The 24,973-nt window shown below is 38.9% G+C and overlaps 1 protein-coding gene across 1 annotated transcript; it reads right to left on the reverse strand.

The window, feature by feature from the left end:
• Positions 1-3,333: 3,333 nt before the first annotated feature.
• LOC104287858 (chromosome unknown open reading frame, human C16orf52) lies at positions 3,334-24,973 on the reverse strand. The gene is made up of 4 exons (XM_009886594.1): positions 24,944-24,973; positions 24,501-24,570; positions 11,210-11,422; positions 3,334-3,518 (listed from the first exon to the last, which is right to left on the reverse strand). The coding sequence occupies exons 1-4, from the start codon at positions 24,971-24,973 to the stop codon at positions 3,334-3,336; spliced, it is 498 nt and encodes a 165-aa protein (XP_009884896.1).

Genomic DNA, 24,973 nt, shown 5'->3' on the forward strand with positions numbered 1-24,973 from the left:
GGGAAACTGGTATCACTCACCAGCAAGGTTAACAACGGGGAAACGATGTTAAATGGTTGGACTGGAGCGTTCAGGGAAGCACACCCTCCCCAGGTCCCAGACAAACAGCTTCCAGGCGATTATTTCAGCTGAGCTCAACGGTAAGATTTATACAGACAAATTAACTAATTTTTCTTCTGAAGGTATTTTGAGTTTCTGATCTTACATTTTGTCAGCCAAATAAATGACAAAGCGTGCACAAATTACATTATGATGAGACATCAAACCTTGGGGGGAATTCTGAAGCATAAGACTAAATAAGGATCTCTAGTGACATATGAAATGAGCTGTCCTTCAAAAAGTTAAAAATAATGGCTGGCAGAATTAGAAAAGTTTATGTAAACACTCAACACAAATACGTGATCACCTTTGGAGAAGATTCATATGGAAACATTTGCTTTTCATGAACTGAAAAAGTCTACAGATGTTTAGGCATGTTCAATACGAACTTCCTGTAGTTTAAAACAAAACCTTGTGCAAATAAAACCTATAAATAGTCTTCAGCAGATTTTACAGTGATGCTCTTAGGTATGAACAGAACGCACACAACTTTAAAACAAAAGTAACAGACATAAGTTTGACAAATGATTGCACCATAAAACAGTGTTTTATATACAGTTTACAAGATATGATTTTCTGCTATAAATTAATACTGTACTATATAGTACTTAGTGACCTTATTAAAAGCAACTGTTGACAGCTGTCTCTTCAATTACTGGGTGGGGTTTTTTTAAATGCAGATGGCTGCATCTATTTCTGGATTTAAAATACTCAAATATTTAATCAAACAATCTACTCGTTAAATCTCTGCTATCATTTAATAATTCGTAGCAATAGCACTGGCACATCAGATAGATTTCCAGCCAGCCAGCCACAGTCTGGGTATGCTCCAAGACAAGTGTTTATATTTTTTTATGAAATGATGATCCATTTAATCTAAGCCTAAATCCACTGTATACATGATGTCACTATAACTGATATAAGTAAGCTGGGGGGCAGAAATCTTAGCAGCTGAGAAACTTCCCCCTACCACCACCTGTGTTCCAGTTACAGAAATCTCCTAGAACTATTTACAAGAGTGACATTTCTGGAAAAAAGAAGAGCGCTTTTTTTTCCAACATAATTTATGATCTAAGTTTTAGTGAATACTTCAGCTTAGGATACAGCAGTGATAACACCAAAAATTCAGATACACAGCCAGCCGCTGAACCTTGCATTTTATCTCCACAAACATCACTGGGGACCTCAGACTACCTATGCAGATGAAGGCTTAAATTAGGAACCAAATCATATTTTAACTGTTAACTTCCAAGTAGGTGCCTGGCTCTATATACAGATTAGTATACTTTAGAAAAATTCAGTGATCCATAAACGCTCCCTTCTACCTGTGAATGAGCTGACTGGAAAAAAAGTAGCTTATAAACAAGTTTGTTCAAAAATGCCAAAAGAAAAAAATACTTAATTCAGCAAATAACCTTTTTGTATTAAAATATGTTGGGAGGGGGAGAGGGAAGAGGTGGAGGAGGATGACAGGGACCCACTAGCGTCTGAATGGCACACAGTTTAAAAGAATTGTGCAAAAACTGTCTTATTTTCAAACACTTAAGCTTATCTGGTAAGTGATTATTTTGGAAACTGCTGATTATATTTTAACAACCACCTCATTCTAAAATACACTTTCACTAACATTTTAGAAAAATGTCTATTCAGTAATGCAGTTCTTCTAATAAGCTCAATGAAAGAGCACTTGAAACACACCATTTTTTTGTTTTCGTAATGAATCTCAGGTAAACTACGTATTATCTGGAAAATAAATACTGATAGTGAAGGCAGCTTTCCTGGGACACTAAACTGTGCTTTCTGCACGGTTAGACTGAGGAATTAATTCCTCATAGTGAAGAGTCTACGGATTCAAAGGTATATACTTGTGTCGAAAAATAAAACTACCTTTAGTACGGAATATTTACTCCAAATTTGGGTGGCCCTTAAATCCACATTTAAAGTAACAACTTTAGTAAACAAGGCATATATTATTTAAACAATTATATTGCTCTTTTTTTGTCAAGATGAATTAATAACTAAAATTAAAATAAGTTCATCCATGTTTGCAGTGGAATAGTGTTTGCATTACTTTAAACATTGCATTTTACATGTGCTAGAAAAAGGCTTACCTATGGTAAAATGCTGTGCTTGAACATGTGTGAATGCTAATGTAACAATGCAGTAGAAAAAGAGGCTTTCTGTACAACAGTTGCTAATAATTTAAATAGTGTCAGTTTCCCAAAATTAGGACTTTAACTTTAAGGTATGACATGATCTCACCTTCTACCCTCATATACAAATAAATTACCATAAAAAGAATTTTAGCTTAACTTAAAATTGCACCTAGAAAGGCATGGGATCATTTGTACCTATTACAAAAACTGTTAAAATCAAGGGCTGCTACAAAGAATGAGGTAAACTGAAGACTCTCAGCTATGTGGCCTTCAGAGAAATGGCTTTTTTCTATTGAGTTCTAGTTTTGCACACCACAGTGTTTTGCTAGCAAAGCGTTCTGAGTTCTTTTCCAGGAACCATTTGTGTGTATATACATATATATACATATATGTGTATATACACACACACACACATACACACACACTGTATACTGCATCAGCAAAATATATATATATTTATATATATATTTATATAAATATAAGGAAGAAATCCCCCTCTAAAATGTTCCTTAGTGTTTTTCTAGAGCTTATGGGGGAGGAGGGGATGTATGTCTTCTTGCTGTTACATACATTTAGAGAACATGTTTTGATCTATTGGCTTCTTGGTGCAGTAATGCAAGATTGATCCACACTGGTGCCAAAGGCTTTGCTCATCAGAAGGAAGATGTAAAATACTAATCTCCTAAACAGCGAGGCCAGCCTCACTTGAATTCCTCTGCAACCCTCTGGTCTACCACAAAGTTCATAAATACTTTGACTTCCAAATCGTTAGACGTTAAAAACAGGAACAGTACAGTAACATGGGGCATTATGCTTCTCAGTGTAAAGCATTCTTCACTAGTTCCTATCACAGTGCAGCCCTGACTGCATTAAGTATGCTCAGGAGATTAGTCAACGTTGTCTGTATTTGGTTATGGGAAAGGCTCTCCTTTTTTTCATCCAAAGTGCATAGTGAGAACAAGTCAAAGCATTCCTCTTTTCAGTAAGTGTTTGATAGTCTGATCTAGGCATCCTCCTGAGAATGCAATTCTGATGTCTTGCTCTTTTCCAAAATAAAGTCCTGCAGTTCAGACATTCATCAGCCAGGTAAACAAACTTTGCCAGCAAATAGAAGTCCCACTATTGTAAAGAAAATGGATAAGACAAACAGTACATACGAAGACCCAACCACCGTGTTATTGGGTAATTTATACGGTTGACCTCCAACTTCATTGATGTAAAATCCTATTGGAAATATTAGGGCTGCCATACAGAATAGAATCACTGCAAAGAAAAGAGAAAAGAAAAAATGGTCACTGCTGTGTTGAAGTCAAAATATTTACCGGCTCATAAAGCAGTCCAGAAAAGCAAGCAAAGTATTCTGACCAAACTGAAGAGCTGAGATATTCCAGTACCTAACTTGCTTGAAATGACCGAGTAGGCTTTACTTTGCTTTTAAAACATTCCTCAGCTACTCCTAAGAAAGACTGAAAGACGCCCATTTTGACTGTAATTTCAGTCCTGCTCACGAGATCATGAACGGTCTTTACACAATAAAAATTTGGGGGATGTACTTCTACCACCATCCACAAGTTTAGTCACAGAGTTTATTACTTCTCCAGTTATTTTAGAGTCATTTTTCCCCAAAGTCAAGATAAACTAATATTCAACGTTGAAGAAACTCCTTTTCTATTATCAGAGTTGGTTTTTTCCAACTGTAGTTGCCCTCTCCTATTCTTCCACGTAAACTTTTACTTTTCTGCCTAAACAGTTTTGCTAAAAATAGAAAACACGTAGATTGTCATTACAGATTCTTTTACATTAAAAACTTCCTAAAGTTATAAGAGTGTTTTCTTAAGTAATTAAATATCCTTAAGATTTTCCATCAGAATACAAAGAAGGTTTTCTGATTCAGTTTAACCTAAGCTTCTCGGAGAAAAACTTAAAATTCAGACTCCGTGAACAAAGAGAACCAAGCAATGAGGATTTTTTTTTTCACCTGAACAGTAAGACTTTATGTACGTGGCTCATGCTTACAACTGGCTCCATGTGGATGTACAAAAAAAAGAAACCAGAACTCCTATTAAAGCCATTCATTAGAATTACATTATGGATTTCACAGGCCTTTTTAATCAGTATTAGAATAACACAGAATTTTATCTGATTCTACCAGTTCAGTCAACCATTAGTGCTTTACTCTTATTTCACTTCTATGTATTTCAACTTTGTTTCAAACATTATTATTTTTGAGTGGAATGAGGCATTCCCATACACATTATTCAACCAAATCTAAATTACATCTGGGGGGAGAGGAGGGCTGAGCCTGCTCTGTTCTCCCACCAACCCTACAAAGCCACACACCACCATCTGATGCACCACATGATGCACAGCTAACACTGAAGCCTCTTCTAGTCCTCAAAGTCTACCTATAAACCTAGCCACAAGAAAAAGAAAATTCAAGCCAAGTTACAGTGCTCCTGCCTGAATAAAGTACATTACATGCTAATTTTTTCAGTCTTCTCTCAGTTTACACAGACTGCTGCTTTTTGTTTGTTCAGAAGGGACACAGGTGCTGCCCGTGTCTCCCCTTTCTCTTCTCCACCACTAAGAGAGAGAACAGACTCGGGGGATGCTTTTCCCTACTTGAGCTTCCCCACAAGTTAAACTTAAAAAAGCAACAGTAAAAATCACTGGCAACAGTAATAGCAATCACCTTGTCAGCAGTGCTGCAGCTGCTTTTGTTTGCTAAGGTACCTAAAAGAAATTCAAGAGCTCGCCTGTACCCTTTGGCCTTACCAGGACAAAGTCTCTAGTCTTTCCAAATGAGGAAATGATGGGCTGGAGCAGCCTCAGTATTTTTTAATGTCACTTCACTACTGCTCTTCCTGACTCAATACACGTGCTCTGCTTTACCCAGCTACAGTGCTGCATGCCCATACTGAAACCTGTTTTTTTTATGGACTCCCATGTTTACTTAAGATGAATACTTGATCACATATTTTATACCTTAATGCTCAAAGCTTATGATGTGCACAGTACAGGTCTCAGCTTTGAGGAAAAAATATTCGTGTTCTATAAAGGAGACTAGTTATGGACATGATAAACCTGAATTCAAAGTGTCCAAGTAGGACTTCAGCACAAACAAAAAAGGACGGTTTCATAAACCATGATCCACACCAGAACATCAGCTGTTCCTTGCTTTCCAAAACGCATGAAGCAGCTTACGCAACACCTTGAATACAAGAGCAGTGCCACCAGGACGAGCCTGTCTTTCAGCTGGCATTACAGAGCAGGAAAAAAATCTAGTGTTCCACTGGAGGGAGCTTGTGTCTTGCGTTTAATGTAACAGCACCGGCAGATCGTTGTTTAAAGGGGAAGAAAAAGAGCACAAACAAAACACATCTGGCAACTGCACAGTTACTACATTCTTGCTCAGTGCTACCTCGTTAGGCCGTCTAGTAAAACAAAACCAAAGAACCAGCAACCAGACATTAAACATTAAATAATCTAGGTTTTAATCTACGTGATTATTGGTCCATGTAATTGCACACTACACAACCTAATCCTTAAAGAATGTTTCCCTTTTTGTATTGTAACCAACAGCTGGTCCACCTGAGGAGGGAAAGCTTGGGTATGTGTTTCTTGAGCAGTCCTGTGCAAGCACAGAGGAGCTCTATACTAGAGTGGTCCAGAAAACAGTGGTGATGTGTGATTAGTAACACAACATACAATTAGTAACAATTTGAACAATATTCTGAGGATGAGTCACATTATCATAACTCAGCACGCTTCCTATTACATCCAGTTTGTCCTTGATGAGCATTCCAGTTATTTACAAAGCTTCTATTATATTTTAACAATAACACACTTGTAGGAAATAGCTGTAGGATTCCGAAAACAACCTGCACGTTCAAGATTAAATCTCCTTTATTACATTGGAGAACGACACAGCTGGAAAAGTTCTGATGGCCTCATGGATACGGTTAAAGAATAGATCTTTATCCCTCTCTACTAAACCACTGTTCTTTGGGGTGTGGTGTACGTACATGCACCAGTGCTCCCAGGTCCAAGACCTGCTAGCAGCACTGTACCCACTGCCTCCTGGTGTTCCTGCCAAAGGACAGAAGGGCACGGGTACCTCAACTCCACCTCAGTTCACAGCAGGAGAAAAAATTAATTCTGCACGTGGAGGCTGTGTGCAGACTGCTGACATGCACGCACATTTCAAACATTTATTACAGAAGCAACCAGTCATCTTTTCTCTTCCACAGTGCATACACACAGTGCACATGTGCTGCTGGGAGGGCGTCCAAGCAATTTTTCTTAGTGTGGTCTGAATTTTTAGTCTACTGAAATAGCAAATGAAAAACGGATTCATCAAAGTCTCTGTCAGATTAGGAAGCCTGAACCATGGCAAAGTTTTGAGAAGTCATTAAGAAAAGACTGCATGATAAATTTATTTTTAAAAAAGAAGAAACTAAGGAGAAAATCCAATATACGAAGTGCTCAGTTAACTTAGTGTGTTATTCTTTTAGAAGGAGATTTGTAAGCTAGAGGATAGGAATTTCTTATACAAGCTGTGACCCAAATATAACTCTCCATATCTGGTAGTATCAACTCAGTGAATTTCCAGCAACATTTCCAGCAACCCATAACGAACTTCTCCCTCAAGAGTACTTGCTTTTGATTTCAAATTCTTCCTTGGGTAGGAAAATTTTCAGAAAGGACACTTAATGACTACATTTTCTATGACCAAATATATTTGGGTAACAAAACACGATCATTTCCAGTCTGCCTCTGAATGGTGGCTGTCAAAAAAAAAAAAAAAAATTAGCTCCTGTAATTCTTTAGCTTGAAATTGTTTTCAGCATTCAATGACAACTTCAAAAAATCCAGGATACAGCATATTAAAAAAAGGAAAAAGCTACAGTCTAGTCTTCACAGGGCTTCTTGTAGTACCTGCTTGCCTCTTTAGAGATGCATAACATAGAAAGCAGCACCTGGTACAAATCTTTAATAACGCAAGAAGCACTTTATTCACTGGGGAACACCAGGATAGCTACTGTTAGTTAAGAATGTGATTATCCTGCCCCATTTTTACTTGCATTCCAAAAAGCAAGTCCATTATACTCATGAGCATTTAAATCCTGAGGCAAAAAGAATAACAGACTCTCTGGTAACTGCTGGAAAAAGGCAGAATTATGATTTTTCTGTCCAGCATCTCCTCCCTTGATACAACTCACAGAAACACCTGATTCAGTGGTAGCAGACATAGAATTAATTCCCTTTCTACTAGTAGCAGATGGTAAGAGACCTGAATTGTGTAAGATGTAAACAGATCTTGTGGGAGCTCTGTGAATTCCTGCAATAGCCAATATTGTTATAATATACATAAGACCACCTAGGTCACCTCCACAGAGAATAAGCTCCGGACATTGTTTCTAATTATGGAACCTTGCAGTATCTGTCCTAAGGACCATGGAAATTACATTTGAGATTTATCATAGGTCCACCACATCCTGTCTGCTAAACCAGAAGATGGCATAACAAGCACCCTGAAAAGGCAAGGGGTTCATAGAAATTTGAAGTCGGGCTAGCAAAAAAGGGGCCATCTCGGAGATACATGGAACAATACCAAAGCCAGGTTGCATTTTTGCTACCAACTTATGCCACTATGTCACAGGGCATAATTAGGGATGAAGTGGTACAGAAGCTGGGATAGTAATAGGCAGTTAGCTCACACTTGAACAACCAGTAAATAATACCATGCAAAGGAATAGCTGATCAGATCTTAGGCTGCCATCAACACATGAGGCACAGCTGTGAGTTTGCAATACGTCGTTCATTGAAGAACCACACAAACACCTGGGCAGTGCACAAACACCAAGAAGGAATCCACTCTCCATTACATTGTACGAATTTGGTACTAGAGTTAACAGGACTCAAACATCAGTAACAGCTTTGGTAGTATCTCTGCCCAAAGTGACAATACCTATCACATCACTGGTATACTGTAATTCTTAAAAGATTCTTCTCTACAAAAAGCGAAGGAGAACTTTCACATTTGCCTTTAGAAGACTTGAGTCACTTACGCAGTATGACCTGGAGGAGGGACATATCTCTCCTTTCCACAACACTGTTTTGCAGAGAAGCCAGAAAGACAAGTTTATGTGCAGTAAAACCACCAATGGCTGGGGAAGGATGCAAACGCTTTGCTAGTAAATACTCTCAGGTGTATCACTTTAGAAGTATATACAGGAAAGAGAATTGACAGATCAAACTTTTGTCCTTCGTGTGTCCCTTAGCTAAACAAGATAGACAAGACCACTCTCAGCAATAATTCATGTTTATAGGTACACGGTTGAAAAAAATCTGGAGTCATCCAAGATGACAAGATTACATGCAAAAATTCCATGAAAAATATAAGCTATGTATTTATACATAAATTCCAGACTGGACTGGGCAGGAGTGACCTCTTACCAGGCTCTCCTTGCTGCTGTCAGAGTTGCAAGGAAAGGGCTGGGCAAGAGGACTCCTTTGCCCTTAGATGATTTACTCTAGACACTCTTGCATTTGAAGAGAATGGAGCTGCCAGGCCCAGAGCTGCCCTTGACAGTCCCAGCAGACTTCCCTGCCTGCCTAGGACAGCATGTCCTATGCAGCATTCAGAAAGTTCTGCGAGAAGAATACCGGATAGCAGCCTGTGCTAGGCTGTTGAGTCTTGAAGTTGCTTGCAGAAGAGATGCAATACAACTATGAAGTTTCCCCTGCTCCCTTCTAACGAGTTACACGTTTTCATCTTATAGCTCTGGCACTTCACACGAAGGACCTGTTCAGGGTATTCCGAGTTGATTCCACACGGTTACCATGTTTCCTGATACTAATCTACAAATAGCTTATTAATTTGTGTTGCCATTCAATGAACCACAGAAGTCACTCTCATCAATTTTTTGAAAAATACAGAACTCTTCCTCCCATTCACTTCTTTTTTTCAAAAGTGATTTTTTCTTACAAATGAGTTAAGCAATAAAATTTCCCATCATCATTGTTAACAGGAATGCAAAGGTCACAGACTCATGTATTGGAGATGAATACCAAAGATGCTAAATTTTAGAATTTCGGCAATGGAGCAATCATATCTCAATAGAATTATGAATAATTATGACTTGCAAAAGAACAAATTAGTATCCTTCATCATTAAACATCTCATAACAAAAATGCAAGCACTGAAAGAAAAGAATGTCCTTCTATATTTAGACTTCTAATAATGGACCTGTTGCAAGCCGAATGAAATCTACAGAAAAAAACCCAGCTTGGGGTATCAGATTTTTTAGCTGAACTAACCATTGTGGTTGTAGAAAACTAAAGATGCAGGGATGTGACCATTGGAGATATTTAAAAAAAAAAACATTAAAATATGTAAAGCCCCAAATACAAGCTCTGAATTAAGAAAAAAAACCTCAGTAAATAAATTGTGGTATCAACTATTAATATATAGTATTCCAAAAACCCTCTTTACCCTAGAGCTTTGACTTCAGCTTACTGTACGCATCTTAACTTTATATAGCGCTCTGAGTTTAAACCCTCCCTGCATACATTAGCTATACATGAAATATGTATAGATAAACAAGGGCACTGGAAAAGTTGGGATGGAATATTCAGTAATACTCATGTTTGCTATTTTAATCATTCACCAGAAAATAAAAGTCAATCACAACGGATACAGCATTTCAATAGCTCCACTGTCTGCAAGAGCTGCACTATTAATTTAATATGCTGCGTAGCAAAGTTGTCAGAAGGATGGCTTCGATTGTACAAGTGCCTCAGTGAAGTACCTTTGTTGAAGCTGAGCACTTTTTTATATTATTCCCCTCCCCAAAACAAGGTTAAATCTCCTTCATATTAGATATCATTACATGTCACAAAGTTCCATTAAAGCTTATTTATGCCTGTGTAAACCACAAACTTGCATTTTCTAGTTAGTGTTCACACTACCTTTAGTGGTATGTCATAATTCAAGTCAATTTAAAAGCCCTCAGGTTTTGAGTTTTTTCATGCTGTCATCCCCACCATTAAGGCACCATTTCACAGTTGGGCTAAGCCTGTAACACACACCAAGAAAAGGAAGTTTGAAAATTATTCCCCTTACTCATTATAACTGTTTTTCTTTTGCACCTAAGTAGCCACAGGATATGTTTCCCTGTGTGGAAACACAGGGCTGCTAGATAAGGCTTAGCTGTGAGGAGTTACGTTGGTGCTCATACGGAGCAGAATCGAGGGAGGCAGAAAAACACTGGTACTCGTCCCTCCAGCTAAAGCACTGCTGCGGGTCACTTATGGAAGCAAAAGTCTCAGCGCTGTGAAGCACAGCAGATGCTCTGCAGTGGGCAATCCTCCTGCATAGCCAATTAGGATGCAGATATTCTGAATAAAACACCTGCTGTGAGCATGAAGCAGGACTGAACCAACATCAACCCTGACTGAGGTATTCATGAGACGCCTGAAGTAGGGACGGATTTCAGACTGTAGTAAGCCTCAGATGTATCAACTGCCACCTCTTCCTCAGGGAGGGAATTTTCAGTCCTAGCCACTCTGCTAGGAGTAAGTCCTGTATACATGGAAGTGGGGAAGTATGAAAGACCATCAGACACTCAATTCAGGACTGACCTCTTCTATCCCTGCTCATTTTCTTAGGTCAATTAATGGCACTGCCCAAGGAAGGTAAGGGGATCAGGCCTTCCTTTCTCTCACCTTGGGCCACAGACTATTATTCCCTCTCAATTATAGTCACTTAAGATACCAACCCCTTGATTTTTGAAGGATTTTCTTTTTCCCCCAGATGCGGTATTTAAAGAGAAGGAAGGTTTTGTACAGTAAGAGCCCTAAGCACTGCTCCTTGACAACACTGTAGTGTTATTTTAAACTCCACCAGTTTATCCTGCATACAGGTCAACTGTGTAGTTGAGGTCACTTACTTCCAGTGAAAGCTATCCAGCGGGCATATTTAGTAGCTTCTCTTCGCCAGTGGGAAGCCACCAGCAAACCACATGTGACAGTTAGTGAAATGATTCCCATAATGATGAAAAATAACGTAGTGACCCACTCAGGAGGCAGCCGTGGAGGAATACAGGTCCTGTCACGTCCATGGATGGTTTGACACTGTCGCACAAGGCCAACTGTGAGAGCACCTGAAAATACATAGCAGAGAGGCAAGTAAACTTTCAAAATCCTCTCTGAGGGGCGCTCAATTGCAAACCAAAGCTCAGAATTGTCCAAAAATAAGGGATTCTTTCTTTGATGAACCTTAGTAAGCCTTTCAAACACAGAGGATGGGGGGGGCATGCTTTAAACATCTATCTTCGTGTTCTTTCATCATATGCTTGCACAAGTTGAAGTGAGGTGGCTACAAGCTGTATCTGGTTCTTGAGTGGCAATCAAGGTCTAATCAAAGGGACAACGCGCTCCTATAAAGCCTGCCAATAGCAGCTAAAGTGGTAGCTGAGTTGGACAGAGCATCACTCCCTCATCTGTGCAAGACTAAATACTTCTATAATCTAACAAAATGAGCTGCAGCCCCCTAAAACGCCTCTAATTGTCTAATGCCTTTTCCCCTCATCTGTAAATACAGCTTTAATCCTCAAAGTCTTGCAGCAGAAACTGCATTTAATTCATATCAAGATTTTAAGAACATTAAAAAAAAAAAACCAAAAACCCAACCACTTCTTGATAATAAGAAGAGTCCCTCTATGCAAGAGACTGGTCAATCCTTTTGACAGCTAACAAGAGTTACTACACACACAAACTGGGATATCTACACAAAAGATGTATCAAAAAGATCCTAGAAAAAGGACAAGACTGGTACATAAACCATAAAGTTTTACAGAAACTGAGGTATTTTCTGTTAAATAAAAAATCCAATTTAGAATCCAATTCAGTGCTTTTGAGACTCATAAAGAAGCTTTTAGTAAGTTTAATAGTGACTTTCTTTTCATTTGGAAAATTTTAACCCAAAATCAACATGCAAGATTAAAATCCATTTCTTCCAGTGTCTTAAACATTAACAACATTCCATGTTCTTAAGCATTAAGTCCTATACTTCTCAATTTTGTCCCTTCTTCTAAACCGTTTTCCTAAATAATCGAAATTGTCCTTTATCTAAATTAGGAGCAAAAACCAACAGTTGATAATGTTAGAGTCAACATCTTCCTTCACCAGTTATTTCAAGTAAATATAGTTCTGGTGTTGACCTGTTTAAAATAACAAGAGGACAACTTAGAAACAATTACAGTAGGACTTGGAAGCTTAGGTTTAGCGTGTCTTTTGGAGGGAGAAACAACTGTCATACTTTTTAGCTTCTTTTGGAAAAAAAAAAAAAAGGCAAAAAAAGGCATGAAACAAAGAAGTAAGCTGATAGTCAAAAGAGTAACCAGTCCCAGCATGCACCTCCTAGCACCCAGAAGCCAATTTCTACAAGTGTTCAGATCCTGCCTGCTTACATCTCAGCAATGAGTACCAGCAGAATCAGCTTCTGAGCTCAGAGACGTTGCGTTAGGAGGCAGAATAGCATGTTTTATTAGATGCAGCACTTCTGATACGCTCCTGGAGGATGAAAACAACCAAGAGCAAAACCATTACTGAATCAGTTCTGTTGAAGCATTCCTGTAAGCTTTGTTTAGACTATAAATTTTTAGCCCTACTCAAATTCATCCTTTTAATTACATACTCATCAACTGAAAGATCAAGAGATAAATTTTCAGCTAAAAGTTGAAGTAAAATCCCTTTAAAAAGGATGAGTTACAAAACCAACAACACTGGCATTTTCTACTCCAGACACACAGCAATCACACCATTCCTGTGTACCGGGGTTACCCAAAACTGAGCCAGAATTACACAAACAATCTTGCACAGCTCACATACCTGCACAGCACAGTTTTACATGAACTGCTTCTCAGTTGCTTTTTCACAGCCTGCAATGTTTTCATTTTACATCAGTTGCTGGTGCAGAGGGAGATGTGCATGTGTCCTTAAATGTCAAGCTGCCTGAAACACACACATTGCAGAACCTCATACAAAACACTAAGTAGTTTTCCTGTAGTATGGGGAGAAAGAAGCTATTCACTACAGTGTCATAGAACAGGAAACTAATCCCACTCATACTGCAAGACTAGGATTTAACAACAATTTTACTATACTTACAGTAGAAGTCATTTTTTTTCTAAACTGCAATTCTAATCTAAAGAATGACTTCATAAAAATTACATCACACAGTCAATAGATGTTTTCTGAATTCAGAGACCTCTCCTGAATCCAGTGGCAATAACTTAGTGCATTTTTAACTTTGGCAAAAGCAACAGCGGTAAGAACCTCAGCGCTAGACTCCATTCCATTTTGTGTGTTAACAGAAACTGAAGAACAATTGCTATACATAAGCATGTATTAGAAAGAGACAACTAACTGATCTTTCAAATGCAATTTGCAGTTTATAGTGAAGACATTTTTCAACTAAAAAGAGCCCATTTAACATGTCAGATTCAGAAAGACCAAAGCTAAGCCCAGCAGTGCCATATCTAGAGGAAATAGAAGAGAACTCCATCTTGGACTACTATTTTTCAATGCAATTTTTTTTTTTTTTCTGTCAACATCTACTTCTCCAAAGGCTGATTTTCTCAAGAAAACCCAACCAAACACATAACTGAAAATGAGGGGGAAAAAAAAAAAAAAAAAAAAAAAAAAAGAGATCAACCAGTAAAGAGATCAACCAGCTAAATCTCTGAATTATGAGTACCAAGGTAGCATCCCTTTCAAAGACACAAGGATAGTTATAAGACTATTCACTACACAGAGTGAATTTCCTGAACATCACGTCTCATACCCAAGTGTGTTGTTCCTCTTGGGTTTGTTTGCTTGGGGTTTTTTTTATTATTTTTCCCTTTTTTTTAAATCAGAATTTTAATGCATCAGCAAATAAATTTCAGGATCTGACATTCTGGAGGAAAGATACTGAAGTTTAGTTTATGGTTAAGCCTTTGCTAGCACATACTTAGTATTTTCTTTTAACTCTGCTTCACGGATTACAAATTTGAAGTAGATATACTCCACATTGAAGATTTTGAACCTTGAGTCTGCAGACTATAGGGAGGCAAATGGAGGGCAAGAGAAGGCCTGTGAACTAATCCTAAAGGTTTCATGAAGGTAACTGGGACAAACAATCTCATTACGTGCTCATAAATTTAGTTAAAGTTTAAGTTCATTATACAGGGATACCTCAATTGTGTACATAAACTGGGCAGAAGGAAATTAAGTCTCACAGCTTTGTCCCATAGTGACAAATCTCCTGTTGAATGCAAACTTCAAAAGAAGTCTCTGGTGGGGAAAAGAGTATTTATTTGCCACATAATTCAAAAGAAGAGTGAAATACATGGTATTTCATTGTCTTGATCCCGTTGTAAAGCAATCAAGCAAACAGTTGCCAGGCAGCTGCCAACAAACTAAGTTGTTAGAGAAAGTCTTGTTTAACCTTATTTAGTCTATCATTGAAAGGAGTGACAGAGATATTGAATCGAATGGTCTCCGTCTGCCTGTAGTTAGAGAATAGCCCAACAGTCCCTCTCAACCCAGTCACCAAGTTCCACTCTGATCCCTAGGTAAAAAAGGTTTTTAGTCATTCCCTCAGAAGAATTCCAGCGTAATTGCTGAAAATCTAAGCACCTAACACAGGTACAAACCAAACAGCACGGCTAATGCTAGTAGATTAGGCAGCTTAAAGATGGATACAGCCCTAAAACATGTGCAGTGGAGTAACCTCGCCTGCGCATCCTCCCCCTCCCAATGCCCGCACTGCACTGCCGTTGGGAGCTACAGCGACAACCCGGAGATGCAGGGTGCTGCTCCCTTGCTCTCGTATGCCTCTCCCTCCATTGCTTCCCAGACTGGCATCATGCAGGTCAGCACAGCTAGTGCAAGAGGTAATTAGGATATATATTTCTAATCACTAGAAATGAGACTCAGCCTTGATCAAAACAGAGAATACTGCGCTGAGCAAATGTCAGTGCAGAGGTCCTTCGTCTTTTCCAGTAAATCTATTCCCTGAAGTTCCAGTGCATTTCAAACACGTTAAACAACCTTCCAGTAGTAACAGTCTGACTATAACTAGGACTCCAGCTTATTCAAGTGAAAGATTTCATGATCATTTGCCTACACTACCTCACCCAACTCCTCCAGATCACCAGTAAGGATCATTTTCTGACACTGCATATTTTTACTAAAGTAATAAAAACTCTTTAACAAATACACCAACATTTGGGATCATCACCTGTTTAACAATTAAGTTTCATAAAACCATTGAGGGAACGATGGCAAAAGGCACCAAGCCAAAGAAAGGCAAGCCTGAGTTTTTCCCCTTTGTACAGATGTGCGGCTGCCACCGAGCCGACCCACAAGTCCCACTCCAGCCCCGCTGGTGCTGTGCCATCCCTCTCCGGTTTCCGTGGTAACTACAGAGCTACCAAGGAGGAATCACCCGCTACAGAGAGAAACAAAGATTGCTGCAGCCCTTTCACTCCCCCACCTCTCCATCACTTCTGAATTATTAAAAGTGGCACAGCAATACCACAGCTGGAAAGCAGTAGTGTAATAATGGTTATTGAGATGTTTGCTGTTCATCTGTTATTTGATTGCCAGACGAGGGTCAAGCGTGCCAGATGGACACAGGAGAGGTGCCACTGCCGTGAAGAGCTTACCATAACATAAGAAGCAATTAATGTGGTAAAAGCACGATGCTGTGAACAAGGTGGGGCTCAAACATTAGGAGGTCACAGAGCTCAGCAGCTATGCTGTCACATGAACATACAAACCACAAATCCTCAGAACTGCTCTTGTTCAGTGCTTGGGGTACCTGACTGTCCTCTGCTCTTCCCTACTCTCCGCACTTGAAAATGTCCTTACTTTTCCCCATCACTTTAGAGAAAATGCTATTCCTTGGGTTTAAATGTGCCTGCAACCCTTTATATTCCTTGACAACAGCTTCCTTGCTTTTACCTTCCATATATCAACCACATCCTTAGCAAAATCCTTATTACTAACATTAAATAAATATTACGGGCCACTATGCCTGTGAGGAGGGTAACACATCCAGCCGCTGCCAGGCAGCCCGCCCACCCTCCCTCGCTGTCCTGGTGAGGTGGCGCAGTTCTGCTGGAAACCCCAGGTGTGACTGCCAGACAATATCTGCTCCAACAAGATACTTTTCCTTAGCGTACTGTGGACTTCTTAAACCATCTTTGCTAAGCGAAGAGCACAGTTAACAGGCTTCTTAATGAGGTGTTGGTGACGTAAATCTTAGAGCACCACCAATGTGGCAAGGACACTGATAAGTTTTATGTTTTAGTAATGAGCACAGTACATGGAGCTATGTTATTTGGGCACACTAAAACATTCATTGCTGCTGGTTAGGTAACAGTCACATGCCAGAGAATGACAAATGTAAAGTAAGGGCAGCTCAGTTAAGCCATTCCCTGTAACTCTTATTGGGCCACAGACAAGGACAGGAGGAAATGAGGTTTTTCTTGGAAAGTTTCTAAGTTCTATCCAATTAATAAACTGGAATGTAAAAAAGTCTAGGTCCATCTAAGAGGAGAAACAGGCTGCGGCTGTGTAGTGCTCAGCTGTATCTTGCTACCCAATCCAAGTGGAAGCTTTAAAGGTCTAAAGAAAACACAGCTGACTAATTCCCTGTACCAACGTTAAGGACAACCATCAAGTTGACTTTGGCCATCTTGCCTTTAACATGTCTGCTGCTCCTTGCCTGCAACCAAGCCTCTCTGACAGAAGACCGCTTTCAAAGTGAGCGAAGCATAGCCGGAGAATTCCTGAGAGGAACAAACAACAGAGCACGGTAAGAATAGTTCCAACGCAACTGCCCGTAACAGCAAACAAGGAGGTGATATTTCCAAGAAGAAAATTTTTCGAAGTCATCCAAGGAATTTGGCAGTTTAAGTGGGATGTTTCCCAGTCCTACATATGGAATTTATTTTCCTGCAATGGGCACTTTAAGTGATGTTACTATACAAAAGGGGGAAGAGAAAATTACTTATTTAGGATTATTTATATGTACTTTCTTTTGGGGAAAATTTCTATTAATGCTATATTCCAGGTGTTAGTTCCTTGGAAACAAAGTACTCTCCCTTCTGCCTTTGCCAAAATCCAGGGAACTGACACTGCTGATCCTTCCCACCTGGGAGGTGACTTCAGGGCGCATATAGTTAGTTCTACTTATTCCAGTGTAAAACTCCATCAGAAATCAGGCCCTGTACCCTCTCTTATGAGAAGATTAGTCATGCCTACAGTAAGCAATGCAGGTTAGGGAAAAAAGCTCTGCTCTTGCAGGATATGCACCACCTCTGGTGTGAAAAGGAAAAAGACACAGTACCCTGCTGGTTTGCAAAGCACTTCAAAAGCAGGGAGGAAAAAAGGATTAAGAATGCTGGGGAAGACCTCTTGATTCTATAAGGAACGGTCCATGTTGTAATAGTTAAACAGAATCACAGGGTCTCTGTGCGTAAGGTCCCACTGAATGAAGTCCCTGTATAGGCATAGCTCATAGAATTTTTTTGGTATCTACAACAGCTGAGAATTATAGCCCTGTACAAGGAAACTTTTTTCAGCCTCAACTGAATTTTCAGCCATTGACCCACTAAAGCAATTTTAAAATGTTTACAATCTCAAATAATGTCGTATCAGAGCATTTTATATAACAGCACATACACATAATTAACTGCAGTTAAGTAACTATAAGCAAGTCAAAACACCCTTTCCTCCACTTTTTTGCTTAGGTCGTTGTAGGACAATACAAGAATTGCATTATACCTGAATAACTATAAACAGTATATAAAAGGATCAAAAAATAAGATAGGACCAACTGCTGGTTTCTTATCAAGTATGAGAATACTGCATCTGTTACTGTTCTTACATAAATAATTACTTCTTTTGTAAGGGATGGGGGGTAGTTTGAATAGATGCTCTTTAGCACTTACGCCGCTAAAATAACTTCGAGGTTACCATGCAAGTACAGTATTCAGGATGTGGCATGACAGATTGATTCTTTTACTGCGGATGTTCCAGTATGCTGTTCAGTTAGTAGATTAAGAGGCAACCAAGTTCAGACTTACTAAAATAAGATTTATGAATGTTAAAGTATGAGCTAGAGAAAGGCTTAAAAGAATAACAGAGGATTAACTGCAAAGGCAGAGAACATAGAAGAGTCCAAAACAAAGGGATTATGAATTATCTTTCCTGTCCTTTATATGGCAGATCTTATGTTTTTGGCGTTAACTCCAACTTTGTCTCTCAAATCATCTAATAGGTATTGTAACGCTGGAAAAAAAGCTTCAGAGTTTCTCACTTTAAAGCAGACTAGATGCAGGATCAATTCATGTGCCCACTGGATATTCATTGGTACAAAACAAACACCTAAAAATTATACAGTGTTAAAAGATGGGCTTTATTAAAGACCTAGATTTATTTTCAAAGTCCTCGCTATATCTAGAGTGCATTTTTTAAGAGCAATTCAAATCACTATTGCAAAAGAGAGCATGTTATTATGTAAGCTGCTATTTCTCTTCTCCATTTATCTCCTTCTCTGAAATCAGAACGTTCTCTCCCTTTCAAACCAGTTTTGAAATGCATCATCCTTCTTGCTCTAGAATTGTAAAGGGTGTTTCCTTGTTTCAGGAACTAAGTGCCTTTCTTAAAAATACTCATATTGGTCCCTAGATTCAAACCCGGCTTATGCTAGCTATGATGAACCTACCAATTGAATTCTATTTAACAATCTAATGTCCAGAGAATTTAATTTATTAGGTACCATTTTTGGCACTCTTTAGAACTCCAAAGCTTTTAAATAGAAGAATTCTCATTTTAAAAGTCTAAATGTTAAAAGAGTTGTGGTATATTAGCAGAAAAGCCTGCTTTGCTGCTGAAGACCATCTGGTGCCTGAGTTGCCTCAAAAGTTTTCAATTCAGTGTTTGTATCATTCCTAATTCAAACCAAATCCCCCCTCCACAAAAACCACAGCCTTCTCCCTCCTTCTTCCCACCCCCAAAGAGAAAAATAAAATCAGGGGCCATCTATTGGGAAAGATCCTTATGACTTACACATATTAGAAAAGTTTATTACTACAGATGACAATCATTATGATATACGAGTTTTAAGTGATGTTTAAATTGCAGACATTTGGACCAACAAAAAGCACGTTTATTTCTGAATTCCAACACACAAGTTTCAATGCTGTACTGCTTGTGTATTGGGATGAGGGTTTTTCAATGTTTGGGTTTTGTTTTGCTCCCCCTCCTTTTTTTTTTTTCTTTTAGAAGAGATGGCCCACCACCCGTGCGGAAAGAACTATCCTCAGGCAACAACGCAGGAACAACTCTCCTGAGGACATAACAAAGGCTCTGTGTGTTCTCATGTATCAGAGCCAAGAAATCTACCCACGCTGAAGGTATTCTTTCCTACTTCAGAAGGCAGCATTAATTAAGTGTTGGTAAACAGGATCTCTAATAAGTTGCATCCTTCTGGTTGTTTATTTTCTGACACTTTAAGCATTTTCACAATAGGATAGTGTTGTCAGTGACTAGAATCTTTACAAGTTCTGAAGTGGCAAGGGCCTGGAAAAAAGAGAGAACTTTATGTTTTATCTTAATGTTTTATTTAGCTTAAAAAACAAACAAAAACCCCATAGTTTTTTCCACCACCACCCCCCCCAAATAGAGCTACTCAAAGTTGACAAAATTCACTTCCTAAAAAAAGAAAGATCAAAGGCAGTGTCAATATTTAAAAGTGATTTTTCTACTCAGCTACACCAGTTTTATGCCATATGTTCAGTTGAAAGCCAGAAGCTATGACACCTACAGCTGTTCTGTCATTTAACATCTGACGAGCTTGTGCTCTTTTTAAGAGTTATTTTTGGCTTCAGACAGAGCTGTAAAATGATACCTCCATCCAATAAACCCCACAACCCCACCCCAACCTTCTCATAAATGGTCTGCTAATCACTTCACAATCATATGGTTGATGTGCAGACTCTTGGAGGCTGGCCATCATCTACAGGAGCCAGTGACACGAGGTGGCCAGGCTGGCTCAGTAATGGCAGCACCAGTTTGCCACAACATAACCGGCAAGAATATAGACATTCTGGATCTTCACAGTTTAGTGGGTCACCTTCCACATAGGTGTCTTATGAGGTGGTCTGTTCACAGACTGGGAACAACTCATCTTCAGAGCTCTCCATTTTTAACGGCTGCATATCTAAAGGCACCATTTCACCAAGTCAGTTGAGCTGCAAACTTAACAAATGTCCAAGCAGATCAGGACGGATATACCAAACCCCTCAAATCACACCAAGTAAAGTAAATAGCTTATTGTTCTCTCTCTCTTTATTCATGAAGACGAAATACCTGTCAACCTTCCTGTTTACAATCTAAAGCAATTTCTCCAGCCTGGTGACAAGGGCATTTCAAGGGTAGGGAGAAAATTCAGGCTCCGGCCCTGCCCTCAAGACTGCTTGTGCATTTTATCAAGTGAAATTCGAAGGAATAAGGAACACCTTCCTCTGTCAGCCGTAACTGTTGTGCTTTGCACTCATCCCAGCTTGCGTCAGACACGCTCCACGGACACCCACTGATCTGTCTCTTCCATGGCCTTATGAATCACCCGGTGGTGTAAGGTAAAAAGAGAAGCGTTGAAATGCCTTTTGACTTACCTGGATAAAAACATATTTGCAAGTTTTAGGTGGCTGCTCAGCAAACTCTCAGCCTAAATACACCTCGTGCTTGAATGCTTTCTTACAGCTGAGCTAACTTTCCCCTGGTCCACTCCTGAGAGCAAATTTTAGGCCCAGATTGCCACAAAGTACAAAAGACCTTGCTAAATAAAGAACAAAATAGTCAAAAAGTAAATAAAATGCACTAACATTTTGGTGGCAATTTCTTTAACTCACATAACTGATGGCAGGATGGTATTTATAGCAATGAGGACCTGAGGAAGTTTGCAGGTAGAAGTAATACCTTTTATTAGAACAACTAGAATAATCGGAAAGATTAACCACATTTCTGGTCTTGCAAGCCCTTCCTTGGACACACAAATTTCCCCCACTCTACTAACTGGGGATATAAAAGATATTACCTCTACTAGACTTGCTTTATTCTGTAAGGCACCTTTGACAATTGAAAAATGGCACCTAAATGTCCCAAGACGTATTTCATTGCAACTGGAGTAATATTTCAAGTAGAATAAAATCTAACGTTAATTTTCATTCCTAAAGGCACTTTTTAACTGTTGCCAAATCTGTGTATTACATGCTTGTAACAACTGGCAATACAGGTTAAACTGCGCTTTAAATAGGGATTAGGTACAGGGCCAAGGAAGAATTTATTTTCGACAAGTAACACTTCATGTGCTGAAAGACAGATTGACATATAGCTTAACTACATACAATCTGTCCTCAAGGACAGCCAGCACATAGTTTCCTGGCTGATTAACATTTTAAGCTCCCCCCCCGTAAATAGTAGCTTTAACTTTTCAGCCAAATTGGGGGGCAACCAAAAAAAGACAACCTTCTTCTGCAGTAATAATTCTCAAATTCAGGCATTTATTTGTTGTTCCCATCAAAACAAAAACATTAAAACCAAAGAAGAACAGGAAGGCAAGGAGCATATTCAGGATTTATCCTGAAGTTATATTTTCTTATCCTTTTTGCTAGCGCAAGTCCTTGTTTTAGAATGCTGCATAATTTAAGCAATTAACAGGTGCTGTCTGTGTGGTGATAACACTTTCTCCCTTATCACAAATCAGCATCTACAAAAATAGATTGTAAGAGTCTGGAGAGGTTTTTTTTGGCTAGAATAAGAGAAGACAAACCACTCCTGAACAGTTAAATTTTCACTGTACTTAAATAAAATATGACTTTATCTTAAAAGCAGGGCTCAGTCCTTTCTGAACAAGTGGGACTATTCTTAAAAAGCAATCAGGTGCTATGAAGTGATCCAAAGAGCGTATCTGTTAACATAGTTTATACAGTTGTTATACTGACATTCTGAAACGGAATTCTCTCTAATTTTAGGTTCAATATAAACAGGCAAGAAATGCTCTGTCTTTATAACCAACTTCATCTTACTGAACATACACTTACAGAGAGCACTTACTTCAGACTACATTGGGGATAAGTCAACAGACTTCTATTTGTAAATCAGCAACTACTACTTCTAGCCTTTACTGTCTTTATTTCACCATTTTTCATGTATTAAGCTTCAGGGTGCTTCTCGTAATTGCTGAGTGACCCAATAATATTCCACTGAAAGAATTTATGAGACCACATTCAAAAATCTTGGCCATTCAATCTTTTCAGGTTTCCTGTACAATCTTGTTGCATAGTTTTTAAATTGAATTAAGTGTCAGTTTAAAAAACAAAGCGAAACATGCTTCTTCCCACACGAGTTTCTACAATGAAGAACTACATCATTAACACATGAATTTAGGTGCATGATTAGTTTCAGAGCAGAATTCAACCTAAGGAAAAAAAAAAAAAAAAAAAGCTCTTTCTTCACCCTTGTGACTTCTCTTCCCCCACAGCATGCAACGCCTACAACGCTCCTCGCATCAACAGGCGCAGAAGCTGCAGTGCATTTTCTACTCCACAAGCAAGGAGATCAGAATCTTCCACTGTGGCAGTTCTGCAGCTGACACTTCCACTGACTGCGGGAATACCGTTGGTTGCCATCTATGCTTAAGAAAAGATCTCTATTCATACTGCAATTTATAATATCTCTATTTTGCACAGAGAAGACTGAACATTAAAGCAAATTTTCAAGTCAAACAAGTCACCTTCTATACAAAGTCAACCCTCAGGAAACTTGAGGTCCATGACAACCTCTTATCAGTTTTCTTCACTTCGCTTTGCTATAAAGACATTACAATTAAAGGCTGTGTATGCCTGGCACATTAGGCTCAGACTGATGAAGCTACAGATAAAACTGTTCCCCCTTACTTGTACATTTACCCTGCCTATCATGGAAGTCAGGATCCATCTCATTTCAGACATATACAAAGATTTTATTGTAGAAAGCAAACAGTTTCACTGAGACATCCTAATAACATTAGTATGTATGCCATCAATTTGAGAAGTGCAGAAAGAATCCAGATTCAAAGCAGCTCTTCTGAAGTATTCACAGCAAACCAGTTCCGAGGCACACTGAACACTCAGTTTGTCCCATTCTCTCTAATTCTGATCTCATACCTATTCTTTAAAATACAACTAAATCAGTTGTATCTAGCAGTCACAGCAAGAGAAGTGGAAACAAGGCAAGAAGAACCTAGACGATGACTGGAGAGCAAGAGAAGAGGAAACCCAGGAGTAAGAACTGCAACACTATAAACTGGGAAGATGGCTCAATGATAAGCACTACAAAAGTAAACTACTTGACTTTACTGCCCATGAACACTACCATTTGATTATTAAATTCTTGGCTCAGAGACAGCTCAGCCCTACTAATGCAGTGTCCAAACAACCACACAAAGAATTGCGCATGGTCAAGTTCAAGGCCTAATGTGAACTGTCTTCAAGTGGACAAATATTTAAACATCTAAGTGGGTTATTAATCATTACACCTTGAGAGACTGTCATCCTTAATAATCCCAAAGTGCTTTGTAATTTATGGCACAGAACTGCAGCTACCATGAGGCTCTTGGGTAGCAGCCAACTGTTGCTTATCGCACTACATTGCGTGGATAGGAAACGCTGGCTGCTGTAAATCCCTGGGAGGCTTTTTGATGCCTTCACAAGGGAGCATTTTAGTTCATCCCAAGGACCCAAATGTAATAGACTGAGTATGTTTTGCTCAAAGAGAGGAACTAGACTCTACATCCTCTGTGGAATTTTGAACCTCTAACTCTTAGCAGCTAGTGTTTCATACTTGATTAGCTCATCCTGCAGACAAACCATCACAATCAGTCTACATTCCCTAAGGTACCCACGATAGACCGAACTCTCGTAATCAACTCAATTTACAAAAATTAAAAAACATATACGAGATAATGCATCAAAGAGGAAATCTAATATGATATAATAGGAAGAACCCAAGAGCTTCACCTTGTGAAAGGATGTAACCTACGTCTGTTAATTCCATATAGTTTCCTATGGAATTAGGCCAATATAAGTGCTTTGCCAGTCAATGCTCTAGCTTGTTTCCCCACTCCTTAAAATTGGCACCTACCCTGCACAGATCCTCCTCTTGGCCATATCTCCAGTTTTTCAGATCTGTGTATATCTCCATCAGTCAGAAGCTTGGGGAAGAAAAGTAAGATTGAGAAGAGCAGCTGGAGCACACATACAGGGATTGCTGCAAAATTACCATAGAACTTTTCCTACCTATAGCCCTCAAAAAAAGACTCTGTCCATTACTAAATTTGTAGGCACTGTGAATTACAATAAAAAATAATAATTATGTAATACTAAATTGATTTTAAATTTTACAGACTATAAATTTATAATAATTTATAATTTTCCCAAATTAATTTGTGGAAGGAAAAAATTGCCTCCATGTTGTATTTGTTCCACCATACTCTAAAAGCCATTTCGTATTTGATTTTAAAATAGATAGCAGCATTTAATATCTTCAGAGGTCAACAATCCTCATCCATGAGTCACTCTAGTTACCCTCTTCCGAGATACACTGGTACCAACCAT

This window comes from Charadrius vociferus, unplaced genomic scaffold (assembly GCF_000708025.1).
Source record: "Charadrius vociferus isolate BGI_N301 unplaced genomic scaffold, ASM70802v2 scaffold46, whole genome shotgun sequence".
Classification (NCBI taxonomy): domain Eukaryota; kingdom Metazoa; phylum Chordata; class Aves; order Charadriiformes; family Charadriidae; genus Charadrius; species Charadrius vociferus.

What these genes read in the sequence shown, in the direction of transcription:
- LOC104287858 (XM_009886594.1), bottom strand. Translation starts at nt 24,973, where the DNA reads ATGGTTGGTACCAGTGTATCTCGGAAGAGG. An exon ending in AAGAGGAGGATCTGTGCAGG is followed by an intron (nt 11,423 to 24,500) that starts GTAGGTGCCAAT and finishes ATGTATTTTCAG; the next exon opens with GTGCTCTCACAGTTGGCCTT. An exon ending in CTGGATAGCTTTCACTGGAA is followed by an intron (nt 3,519 to 11,209) that starts GTAAGTGACCTC and finishes TTTTCTTTGCAG; the next exon opens with TGATTCTATTCTGTATGGCA.